Source organism: Amphibalanus amphitrite, unplaced genomic scaffold (assembly GCF_019059575.1).
Source record: "Amphibalanus amphitrite isolate SeventyFive unplaced genomic scaffold, NRLGWU_Aamphi_draft 000323F_arrow, whole genome shotgun sequence".
Classification (NCBI taxonomy): Eukaryota; Metazoa; Arthropoda; class Thecostraca; order Balanomorpha; family Balanidae; genus Amphibalanus; species Amphibalanus amphitrite.
The window spans coordinates 40,195-52,845 of record NW_024881818.1 but is presented as its reverse complement, the minus strand read 5'-3'; the positions used below and the strand labels follow the sequence as shown (position 1 = coordinate 52,845).

Below are 12,651 nucleotides of genomic sequence, written 5' to 3'. Positions count from 1 at the left end.
AATTTAGCAACCATTTGAACATTTACGAAGTAGTTTTGGCGCCTTCGTAACATGTTACGAAGCTGTCAGAGGCGGTTGACACGTATTACGAATACCCGTCACAACCCCTACCGGTTGACCTGACCTGACCTGACCCGACCTGGTCTAAATGCTTAAAGACATCATCTCTGATCAAAACTAATACAATATTCGTGATCAGCACCCCGGAAAACCACATAGCAGCCACAATTTACGACTTTCTAACAGGTTCCGATTTTCCCGGTTTTCGGGTCATTGACCTGACCTGGAAGGTCACCTGATGACCTAGGACCTTAAAATTGGGTATCATCGGCTTCCTCTCGTAACGGGCAACACGCTCGTTTTTTCCGCGAGGCTCTAGCTCAATCAGGGGCCAAACGCGAGAGGGGGGAGTCGTACCCCCCCCCCCCCTTGTGCCGTCGAAGGACGCAAAATGGCCTGTGCCGGCGAGGGTTAAGTTGACTTCACCCGACAGTGTGGCCAAATTGGTGATGTTGCGGGGAAAGTCGCCCCCAATGAAAAGTATAATGACATCCTCAGAAATTTTAAAATTACATCATCACAACGTTTTTGTTGTGAAAGCATACCTAGTGAAGGAATAAAGACTAAAAATGTTCCAATGTACGATTCACACCGTCATACTCGTACTGTCACGCTTGCAATGTTTTTTCATCTTTGATGACAATATTTGATTTTTTTTTTACTTTCCACCAGAGCTTGACGTCAGGTATAGTTTTTCCACATAACTTGTAAAAACTGCACCTAAAATGACACTGAAGACGAGTTTTTTTTTTTGAAAATAGTGACATCCTCATACAACTTTTTTATACATCCTCCCCCTAACGCTAAACCAATTTGGCCACACTGTCACCCGAACACCAAGTATAGCATTCAACGCGCCTGAGCTAGACAAACACGATTATGCCAAAATCGCGGCAGTGCGACCATTTTTGGCAAAGTAATTAGGGGAAGTTGGGGGAACGCCGAAGACTTTTTTTCTGACGCCCGTAGCACGCAAGGTAGACAACATAAGCTATTCTTGTTGGCGTCATTCGAGAGGCCAGTCTTTTGCCTTTCAAACATACCAGGCGCATTTGATGAATTCGCATACCGTTAAGCGCACAAACTAAAAATATCAAAGAAGTGACTTTTTCGGCGTTGCCCCGGACTGCGGGGAAAGCCGAAAATGGGAGAAATGATCTACGGGGAATGCCGACATTGATGTTTTGCCATTTTATCTCAAACTTTATCCAGAATTGATCAAAGCTGACACGCGTTTTAAGAGCTTGAGGACGCGGTGCACACTGGAAGTTATAATTGTGTGATATAATAAAAACATGCCAGGTAAATCATTCCTTATAGGTAACAGGCCGTTGTGTCGGTTGAAAGTGTAATTTGTGTGACTAAAAATACGCGTTGCTATTCTACAGCAGTAAAGTCCACGTAGCGTGCTTTTAACACGTGCGTAATCGCACGTTTTCGGCATTACCCCAACCTGCCATACTTTCATTTGCAGGCCCATAACTTTTCAACGTGCTGTATAAATTTCAAATAGGCAGCACACTTATGCAAAGACATGCTAAAGATTACTTGACCGAATTGGCCAGACAAACGGTAGCATAATGAGTAAGAAATGCAGCTTCAAAGGCGCATGTAGTACAAGGGAAACGTACCTTGAAAACGCTCTTGGCGCCCTCACAGTCGAAGTATTCCGAATGACGACTCGTAACAAACATGCGATAATTGTAGTCACTTAAGCTTCAGAGCATCACTGACAGGTGGCATCCATGTCTTACGGTTTTCGAAATATCTCGAATTTCGGCTTTGCCCCAACTCCGGCATTGCCCCAACTTCCCCTAACCTAAAACCGAGCCCGTGCCTTGTGGCACTTACCTGACCTAAGAGGTCACTGGCTGACCTAAGACCTTAAAATCGGGTAGTACCTAATTTTTGCGTCTTATAACGGCACACAAGCTTGTTTTTTTCCGCGAGGCTCTAGCTCAACTAGAGGCGAAACGGCGAGGGAGTTGTACCAACCCTCTCCGGTCAATGTAGAAAACCAATCGGTCCGGCCAGGGTTAAATACCGGAATTGTGATCTAATGTAAAGAGACGGCCCAAGGTAACCCGACGTCAGTGACAGGTGTCCTATATTTGCAGCGTCTTATATTCACGAAGGCTTCAATTTCCACTTTCTTCAGCCGAGTGATGGTTGTCAATAGCAAGGCTCTCTAAATGCAAGCCGTAATCGCCACGCAATATGTGGAAGGCTTTTGATGTCAATACATACATAAATGCATACATAAAACGCGCTTTTCACAAAATTCATAAACTCAAGCGCATCTGTTTTTAATGACCAGTCAACTACGCATGGATGCGTGCAGGCCACACAGGTCAGCGTAAGCCGGGCGCGGCGGCCGAGCCGAAACTGGGGCGGGGCGGGCGGTAGTTGGGTAGGAAGAGCGGCTCCTGCAAATTTTGCGCAAATATGCGCAGTTAGCTTTTATGTTGCCCTGGTGTAAATTTAAATCCTACTTCATCTCACAAAAAATCAGAGTGGAACTAGATGGGACTACCTGTTGTTTCCTTACCTAAACTTTGCAGTTATATTCCAGAATCACTGTAGAAGAGCCTTCATAAAAAAGCTATAGTACATCTTAGTTAGGGAAAAAGTATACCAAAAATTTTGCACTGACCAGTCGGCAACTTCATAACGAACATTTTGATGCATAATATGTGGGATTTCAATTTAATGTCTGTCAGCAATAAGACTCTGAATATCCGGCTCAAGAAACCTCTTGCTCCGCGTCAGTTTCCGAGTTCTGGAATACCCCATCTTCGGGGGCTGATTACAGCTATTTTTAGTCACCCGGATTAGTTTTTTTGGCCTAAGTATAATAATTTGATCAATTTCAAATCGATCTATATAAAAAATCATCCAAAACTCCGGAATCGCCCATGGCCTCTCATGAGGGCGTTTCCGACCAGTGTGCGACGGTGCGGTGCCGGCGCGTGTCCGCGGCCACCGGCTGCCGGTCTCCCAGGCGGCACGATGCAGCGGTGTGCCGAATAGCCAACCCACCGCCGCCGCTGGAGAAAGCAGCACACGGTGCGGCCGTATGCCCGTCCGGCCCGCGCAGTGCAGTGCATCGCATGCCTCTCGCTGTGGCGCACCCCCGCGACCTGTGCTCACGTGCTGTGGTAGTGTTTGGCTATCGACGAACTCGTATCCGTCGGCTGGGCGTGGCCGAGCGGCCTGCTGCAGTGACCTGAGTTTAGTCGGTTCGGACTCTAGCGGTACACCAACCAGACTGGGCCGGCGACCTGGACTCGATCCGGATGCTAGTCAGACTCGACCCGTACTCGCGCCAGACTCGATCCAATCGAGCTGGACTCTGCTGGATTCTACCCTGACTGCCGAGACTCGAATCGGACCTTTCTCAGACTTTCGACTCGGACTCGTACCTACGCTAGACGCATACAGCACGCGTAACGCAAATAAATACTGTGCTTCATCCGGACTTATCCAGCCCGACTCGCTGAGAGAAAACTGCACGACACGAAGACGTCAGATTTGTATGGAACGTATCTAAGAGTCCCACCGGAGCTGCATGCATGTTGCACCGAGACTGCAGAGTGCAGGTGACCTATACCGGGACCGGGTGAATCACACCTGCAGGCTGCAGGAGGGTGAGCATGCGCCCGCTGCGCCGCCGTCTCGCTCTCTCGCTGCTGCTGACGGGAGTCGGCACTCTCTTCGTGCTCAACAGCTTTGAAAGGCGCCAGCCTTGGTAAGTTTTCCGCGAGGGAGTGAAACGGAGGGGCGGGGCAGGAATAAAGCAGTGAATAAAGCAAGTAATACAGCGACCGTCGTTTCACTGTGATGCATAAATGTTCGCATTGTTACTTTATATTATTGTACCATCATAAAGGTGCATTGGGAAAAGCCGAAAATTAAATTCGAGGAAATTTACATGTATTCCGTTTTTTTTAATAAAACATTTTTTTTTAGAAAAGTGGGTAGAACGCCCACTTTTGCACCGTAGCATATAAATGCGCATGTTTTGTGGTCACATAAACGCTGCCTCCTTCATGCCATGTGCACATATGAAACAGTGAAAGTCATTCGTATTTGCATACTAGTGAATCGCATCACGTTTTCTCGACACTTGCTTCACCTACCTGTGTTGACACAAATTATAGAGGAAACTGCCCGTTTCACGCATATGTTTGTGTTTGCACAATTCGAGGGAGGCGGTGTGTTTGAGGTGTGTGTTTGTGTTTGTGCAGTTCGGAGGAGCCGGTGTGTTTGACGCGTCTGTTTGTGTTTGGACAGGTCGGAGGAGCCGCTCAGGGGCGGCGGTCGGCCCCCAGTGGTGTTCAGCCCAGCACCGCTCCACCCTCCGTCTCTGCACAGTGTGGTGGTGCGACACTCGACCGGGGCTCCGACGGAGGCGCCGTCGGCTGACCTGCGCGCCATGGTGCTCACCGAGTACGTCATGGAGGAGACGCAGCCCGGCTCGGGCGTGTGGCGCGCCTCCGCCTGGAACGACACCCAGTTCTCGGCGGCCGAGCTGGCGCTGCTAAGAGGCATCACCGCCTGGCTGCAGAGCGCCAGCGGCCGCTGCGACCGGCTGCAGATGCTGGGCGCGCCGCGCCGCTCCGGGAACGGCGTGCGGCCCGAGCTGCCCGTGTGCGCCGACCCGCCGACGGTGGCCGGTGGACGACGCACGCCCTGTCTCGTCTACCAGCTCGGTATAGCCGGCGGCGACTGGACATTCGCCGAGCAGATGGCACGCCGGGACTGTCACGTGTTTGTGCTCGACCATCGCGAGCGTGCCGAGCCTGAGGGCGAGCACTCGTACCACGTGCTGTTCCGGCGGCTGGGCGTGGGCCGGACCACCTACGTGGCGTCAGGCGGCCTGGTGCTGACGCTGGACGGTCTGATGCGCGAGCTGAACCACACGCAGCATCAGGTGCACTACCTGCGCTCCGACCTCGGCGGCCTGGAGACGGAGATGCTGTTCGACCAGCTGCTGGACCCCAAGTCGCGCCGCCGCCGCCGGTTCGTGCTCGACCGCGTCGACCAGATGTCGCTGCGGCTGCAGCTGCGCAGTCGGGTGGAGCGCGAGCTGACCTTTTACCGGATGCTGGGGAGCGCGCTGCGCCAGCTGGAGCTGCTCGGGTTCGAGCTGGTGCACAGTGCGCCGCTGGCGGCCGGAGACCTGTGGAAGTTCCCCGGTCGGGAGCAGCCCATGGCGCTCATACACGACGTGCTGCTCGTGCGGAAACGGCCGCCTGCCCGGGACTTCTCCGCCAATATGGTCCTATGAATCGGGCGAATTATCTATTGTACAATTATCTGTGATGTCAATGTAGATAGAAGATAGGTATAAGCCAGTGTACATATTCTTTTTGAGTGTGAATAATATAATAATAATGTCGCATTCGACGAATTTGTTTGTACCACGGGCCTATGAATGACGTGGCGAGTTACTATCCGCACTTCTACTTGCACTAACATATAAATTAAATTAGCCGTTTTCACGGCGGGCTGTCCGGCGAATGCACCTAATTTGACCAAATCTGCACCTAATCTCTTTTACAGCAAATATTTTCATTTAACTAATTTATCTCGGTATTTTAATCGATGATATTCTCTAATAAGATGATAAAGCAGACATATAAGCAATTAGTGCAACCCTAGCTGATAGCTACTAAGAGACACGCTGAACCTAATTTGACCAAATCTGCGCCTAATCTGCACCAAATGTGTACCAGATGGCCGTCGTGAAAACGGCTAGTAGGTAGGTACCACTTTAGACACCTATTACGTTACGTACATCAAGTCGTAGTTAGGTTAGCTAAGCATGGGTTTTATTTTAACATGTGCCTTTTTAGGATATGCTGGACTTATAGGCATGCTGGGTGCTCGATGTTTGGAGCATGGGCTATGCAATAAACCGGTATGTGAAGCCGAAAAGCTGTAGTTACTTAATAATAACATCGTTTGTAGATGCACAGTACACCGTACCTTCCTTTCTATCCCAAATGATAAAGTGACTAAGAAGGTCGTTGCCACGATGTGGCCAATGTTATGCGTGTTTAAAACGGTGGATGGCACGGAAATATAATAGTCATGGATGTTTTATGCTCGTACATAGTCAAGGCTATAAAACTATCGTAGTATTCGCATTCAGTCGTAACTCACTGGGGATATTCCGGCATCAGGTAAATCAAGTTTATCAAATGCGCGGCCTTAGACATATGAATATCTACTCGGTTACGTGAGCCTGATTATTATCGAAGGATCGAATGTTTTTGAATTGTAAATATTTACTGAAATTCCCCTCAACTCGCGCTCGATGCGGTAGGCTGGTAAGCCCGGCGCCGCTCGGACAAATTCTTCACGAAAAAGTGGTATGGATCGATCTTGAGTTCACAGTCTCCAGGTCAATAGCGCCATCCATCAAACTGACGGCCGGATATTCTTTTACGGGTGAACTCCAAGTGATGGTACCGTGAACCACGCCAACGGGCCGTTTACCTTTGTTTTCGGTCGCTACGTTGGTAGCCGCCCAGACGCGCGTCGGTCGCCGGCCGCGATGGACGCGCTCCGTCCCCTGGCCGTGCTGCTCCTCAGCTGCGCACTGCTGGCCGGCGCCTCGTACGTCCGCAGGTCGGATGCATTCTCCGCAGGACTTCTGTCCGAGTCCGCGGCGCCGTCTCGTCTCAGCTGCGCCGCCTGGTGCAACAGGACGTCCGGCTGCGGGGGCTTCACGTTCACGGCCGACGGACGGTGCCGGCTGTCGGGCGGCACGTTCAGCTCTCCGCCGGCGGTGGAAGTCACGGAGGTCGACTACACCCCGCCGCCGGCGGCGCCCTGCCGCGCCGGCTGGCACCCGTTCCGAGACAGGTGCTTCCTGCGGCAGACGTCGTCGGTCTCGCTGATCAGGAGCCAGAGCCGGCAGGCGTGCCAGGGCCTCGGAGAGGACGTCACCCTGGCGACACCAAACGACGACGCGGAGGCCAGCTGGATGCTCTTCCATCCCTCTCGCAAGACGTCAGCTGAATTCATAGGACTGAAGTACCAGAGTGGTGTGTATACCGACCTGGACGGGACAGCCATATCGTTTCAAAATCCGGTACCACCCACGAGTGTCACCGTCAATAGCTGTCTCAACCTCAGATGGCGGCTAGATGTTAGTACCTGGGGTACGCTAAGCTGCAGTGATGCTAAGCCTCACTACATATGCGAGTCCCCTACCGTTGGCTGTCTCTCTCAGGCGCCCTGTCCGCAAGACTGGCTGGCCCTGGACCACTACTGCTACCACTACGTCTCCGCGCCGATGGCCTGGGAGGCCGCAGACGCCCACTGTACCAGCCTGCAGCCGACAGCCAGGCTGGCGGTGGTGCCGCAGATGGGCCTCTTCCACATCCTGCACCGCAGCCTGTCGATGGGAGCGGACGTGCTTATCGGCATCACCGACTCCGCCGCCGAGGGCTCCTTTCAGGCCGTGGACGGCACCGCCTGGTCCATCGACTGGGCGACCGGCGAGCCGAACGGAGCCGAACGGGAGAACTGCGTGCAGCTGTCGCCGACCGGGGCGAGCGACATCCCCTGCACCGATACCAGGCCGTTCCTCTGCAGAATGAGCGAACGCGAGTGCTTGCTCTAGTCGCTCTCACATCATGGGTATCGGAACACACACCGAAGCACTGGCGGTCGCAGCCGCTAGCAAAAGGGGGGGCCAAAGTCACACTTGCGGGACATAACATTTATCCGTCACCGGGAGGGGGGGGGGGGAGAGGGGTGATCGGCTAATTTTTTACGTCCGCGAGGCGCCGCACAGTTGGCATTACTTATGCTTCATCCATCTCATTCTTGCGTGAAATCTTTGAGCTCAATACCAGTTCCATTTACCGTCTCACGGTGTGCCCACCGGTCGGGCCGCTGCACCGTCCATGACGACGGATCGGTGTAGCATACTGCATAGGTATACTGGAAGGTCAGGCACGCGGATTCATGACCTTACCACTATAAAACAATTCGGAAAAGTACAGATACATCTTGCTAAAAAGTACAGATACCTCTTGCTTTGAACAAGCATGTGAAACCCAGAGAGCATTTTTAGACTATGACATTTACCCATATAGGTACCTAGTTGTGTGGCGGCGGGAGAGAGTAGGTACACCGGCCTCTGGAGACCCCCACAGGTTCCGAGCTTTCAGAATTGGCATCTGAGGGCCGCGCGCGACTCCTGCGGGGCTTCGCAACGGCTCTGTTGGGGCTCACTCAACCTGCCTAGTCCTACTGCTAAAAAGACTGGCCCTGAGCCCTAAGGACTTCATCAGTCTCTGCCAGCCCCAGGACCCACACCGGCTCATGGGGTCCCGACTCCCGACCTCGAAATATGAGGGAATCAGCGCGGGACCATCAGGACGTAAAGCAATCTCGATCAGGACCAACGTAAGGCTGTGCCGGAGACTGCGTGAGCCCTCTGATCTTCAGAAACCCACCCATGTATGTTTTCATGTAGAGACTAGTTTAGGGCCCTCAGAGACCAGTACAGGGCCTGCAAACTACAAAGGCCAGTAGTTTGAGACCATCAGAGACTGAGTTGGGCTCTCAGAGGCTAATGTGGGTCCTTACTCATTACAGGCCAGCATGGGCCCTCAGAGGTCAGCGTGGGGCCCTAAAAGACCGGCATGAGCCGTCGTTGGACCCCAGAGGCCAGCAGAGGGCCCTCAAAGGCCAAGATGGGCCCTCCTCAGAGGCCAATGCAGACCCTTAGAGGCCGGCATCGGGTCTTCAGCAGCCAGTGCGAGGCCCTTATTGGCACCTAAAGGTTCGTCTTGGGACACCAGAGACAGAAATAAGGCCACCAGAGACCGGTGTGAGACCCTCAGACGCCGGTTGGGACCCCTGAGGCCGGTTAGGGGCCCTCATAGGCCAGATGTGGGGCCTCAGAGGTTGATGTAGGCTCTTAGAGGTCAACGTGGGCGCTTGACCGCCACTGAAGTTCCCTCAGAGGTCAGTGTAGGACGTTCAAAGACCGGTGTGGGAGCTATATTAAAAGCTGGGCGTGGTTTTTTTTAGCCTCGTGACGATCGAATAATTGCCAGGGCCCCATACACCTATATGGGGGCCCATTGGTTGTTTGAGGGGGGGGGGGGGCAAATGATATGATGGCCCCCTTTATTGACCTTTGGGGGCATGGCCCTGATGCCCCCCCGGCCCCCCGCGACCGCCACTGTGTACACATTACACACATGCCTCTGAGATTACATACTAGCTCATGCAAACTCTATGCAGGCCCCGGAGGTCCCACGCTAATCCTTAAGAAACCAAGCCGGCATAGGGCGTCACCACCGGGCTTCTGAGGTGCACAGCACCAACCCATGAGGTCTTACTTTAGTGTCTTGGAGCCAATCTCCTTTAGCAGGGCCCACCCGCCACTGCCGAAGAGGGTCTCATGCCAGCCATTGCTGAATGCTGGGCCTACGAGAGCCTCAAGTAAACCCACGCTGATATTCCATATAAGATCCGGCCATACTCGTGAACCGGTGCCAGCGACGCTGACCGCCAAATTGACAGAATGCGAAACTGAGCACACTCATGAGTGAAATTTACGTCCTTTGATGGCGCAAGAAAGAAAATGAAACATACGAAAAGCTTTTCTAGGACTTTTGTTCGATCTGAAAGGTGGGGCCAAAAGATAGTATGGCCCCACCTTTCAGCACCAAAGGGGGGGCCATGGCCCCCGTGGCCCCCCCCTGCGACCGCCAGTGCACCGAAGGAAGTGAGCTCGCTGGCTGGACGTGGCATTGGTGAAGCCGGTTTTTTAGCTTTATCCAATCCGTGAGGCGTAGGGTGCGATGGATTTAAGGGCACTGATTTTTATATCTTAAGTTGTGCTTAGTTCTTACCAATAATATATAACTATAGGTTCGCTCTACAGTTATGTCTCTGGAAAGCATCAGCACCGATATCTCAGCATACTACGAAGTTTAAACAAGTGACGTAAAGCATAGCCGGCAATGAACAGGGCTGAAGCTTATGTACGTGTATTCCACTTTCCCTATCACCTATGCTTAACCCGCGCCCCGCTGGGCTATTCAGCCTATATGCGCCCTGCTGGGGGGGGGGGGGGGCAGATTCTGCCCCCTGTCTAACTTCCGAACCGATGGTCGTAGAAAGACGGGGAAAACGGCAATTGAAAGCTCTCAACAAGCGGATCCTAAGAGCCAATTTTTTTGCTTAAGTAGGTCAGAGGTCAGGTCAAGGGCAGGTCAAGGGTACAAAATGCAAGTTTATACCTACAGTATCGGCCTTGCACCGTAGTTGCCGAAGAATGGACTGAGACTGATTGCCCAAAACGTGTTCTTAGGTTACCAAGACAATATCCGTTGCATACAATATCATGCAAAGGTCAAGGTCAAGGTCAGGTTAGGTCACCAAAAACGAAATATAGAAAGGGACATGTGCGACACATGTGTTTTATTGGTCATTTTATTCATAGAATTCAATACACAAACTCAATAAGTGATAGGTATGGACCACATCTGGATGAATTTCAGGTCGAGGTCAGGTCAAGTTAAGGTCAAGTGAGGTCAAATTTTGAAGTTTGTTGTTAAGACCTGAAAAGGGGTCTATGTGATGCAGTTTTTCACGGCGAATCGAATGGTGTTTTTTTGTTTCCGTACGAGGTCTAGAACTTCCAAAATATTTTTTAAAAAATGTGTGTCGTGAAGTCATAAAATTTTGAATAACACCCACATTTTTAACCGATTCTTCTAAAAATTGGCATGTAAGTGCACATAGACCACGTCTCTGACATTCATTCCGTTTTTATGCACTTGAAATTTTGGATTTTATAATTTTTACAAAAAAGTCAGTTTTTTTAAGAAAAAAATTGGGCCAAAATCCATAATACTAAAAAAAGCTGAGATAGCCATTTGATAGACAAAGTAGATCACGTAAACCTTTTTGTTGCGTCTTCATTCCTTTAAAAATAATGATATTAGCGGTGTTTGATGTTTTGCCGTTTTTGAAGCGAGAATGGCGTGACGTCACTTAAACGTCATTTTCTCAAAAAATTTCCGACGGATTTCGCTCAAATTTTCAGAGAACGTGTTCCTACGGTGACGCAGCCCAACCGAATGCCACCAGCCACGGGGGCCGTAAGTCCTATACTGATCGAGGTTGTGCACGTTTAAGCGGAAAACTTTACCATGTCTTTTACCCACTCATTGTGGCCATGCAACCACGCGGTTGTGAATTATTCACGCACCTAATTTCCGAGTCAAGTCCATGAATGGACCTCATGGAAGCATTGAAACCGACAGCCGAGGCGCAGGGTTACGATGCAGTCGCCTGTAAATCACTTAGCTAATTAAAGGTGAAATACATATCAGAAATTTGTCGTGTGCCTACGGTTACGCAGTCGAGGGTTCACTCATAAAGACGTATCACACATACGGAGGCGCAAAATGACCACTGCAGCCGACACGCCCAGCTCCAATGAACTAGCAAATAATGTACCTATGTGCAACGTAAGGCCACTCGCGTACTCGAGCAAGGCTACATTGTTCCGCTATTCGTATTAGCCAGTTTTCACGACGGATTGTCTGCTGATATTAGCCGTTTTCACGACGGGCTATCCAGCGAATGCACCTGATTTGACCAAATCTGCACCTAATTTCTTTTACAGCAAGTATCTTCATTTTATAAATTTATTTCAGTGTTTTAATCGATGATGCTCTATATGACAAAGCAGGCATATAAGCAATTAGTGCAGCCCTAGCTGATAGCTGCTAAAAGACACACTGAACCTGATTTGACCAAATCTGCACCTAATCTGTACCAGATGTGCACCAAATGTGTACCAGATGGCCGTCGTGAAAACGGCTAATGGCACAAAGCCTGGCCAAATCTTTAAAAAAGATATTTTCAGGCAGCAAATATCTTTGTAGCATGAATCTTTTTCAACGCTCTAAAATGTAATCGGAAATAATGTCCGATAATTGACAAATCTAGCCAACTGGTGCAACTAGCAACCCATAAGCAACTACATAGTGCAACCTAAGCTGAAGGTCAAAGGCTGCATCTAAGGTAAATACAATAATCAACTTTGAATTCCTAATTTGATCAAATCGCATCAAGTGATGAAATGTTTGCCAGGTAACCGTCGTGAAAACGTCTATTAGATACCCCCGAGGGAGTCCCGCGCCGAAACGGCCCGATGGGCCGCAGGCCCGCACACCATGCGCGGCGCGCTTCAACATCGAGTGGGCACTGGCGGTTCCAGGCAGGGGGGGGGGGATTGGGGGCAAATTCAATCCCCTCCCCCACAGCGCCCGAAATCGACGTAAATTTGCGGTTTTTTTCGAGGATATCGGCCTATTTCCCCTGTCACCGAGGATTACAAAATGGCCAGTGCCTGGGAGGATCGGGATTCGGGATGCGCACTGGGCAGGGGACGGGCTCTCTCGCCAGGCGGGAGCCAATCAGGAGCCGAGATCGCGGGGCTGGGGCACGGCTCGGGGCGGGGCGGGGCGGGTGGTGCTGCGGCTCGGGTTGCCCGTCGTTCTACACGGGACGGCAGTGATGGTTCACAGCTGAGTAGGATGG

At 51.2% G+C, this 12,651-nt stretch overlaps 1 protein-coding gene across 1 annotated transcript; it reads left to right on the top strand.

Moving 5' to 3' along the window:
* Nucleotides 1–3,015: 3,015 nt before the first annotated feature.
* On the top strand, nucleotides 3,016–5,469 carry LOC122388463. The gene is made up of 2 exons (XM_043379601.1): nucleotides 3,016–3,808; nucleotides 4,354–5,469. Exons 1-2 carry the CDS (start codon nucleotides 3,714–3,716, stop codon nucleotides 5,348–5,350), a joined length of 1,092 nt encoding a protein of 363 aa, XP_043235536.1. The 5' UTR covers nucleotides 3,016–3,713; the 3' UTR covers nucleotides 5,351–5,469.
* The last annotated feature ends 7,182 nt before the right edge of the window (nucleotides 5,470–12,651 follow it).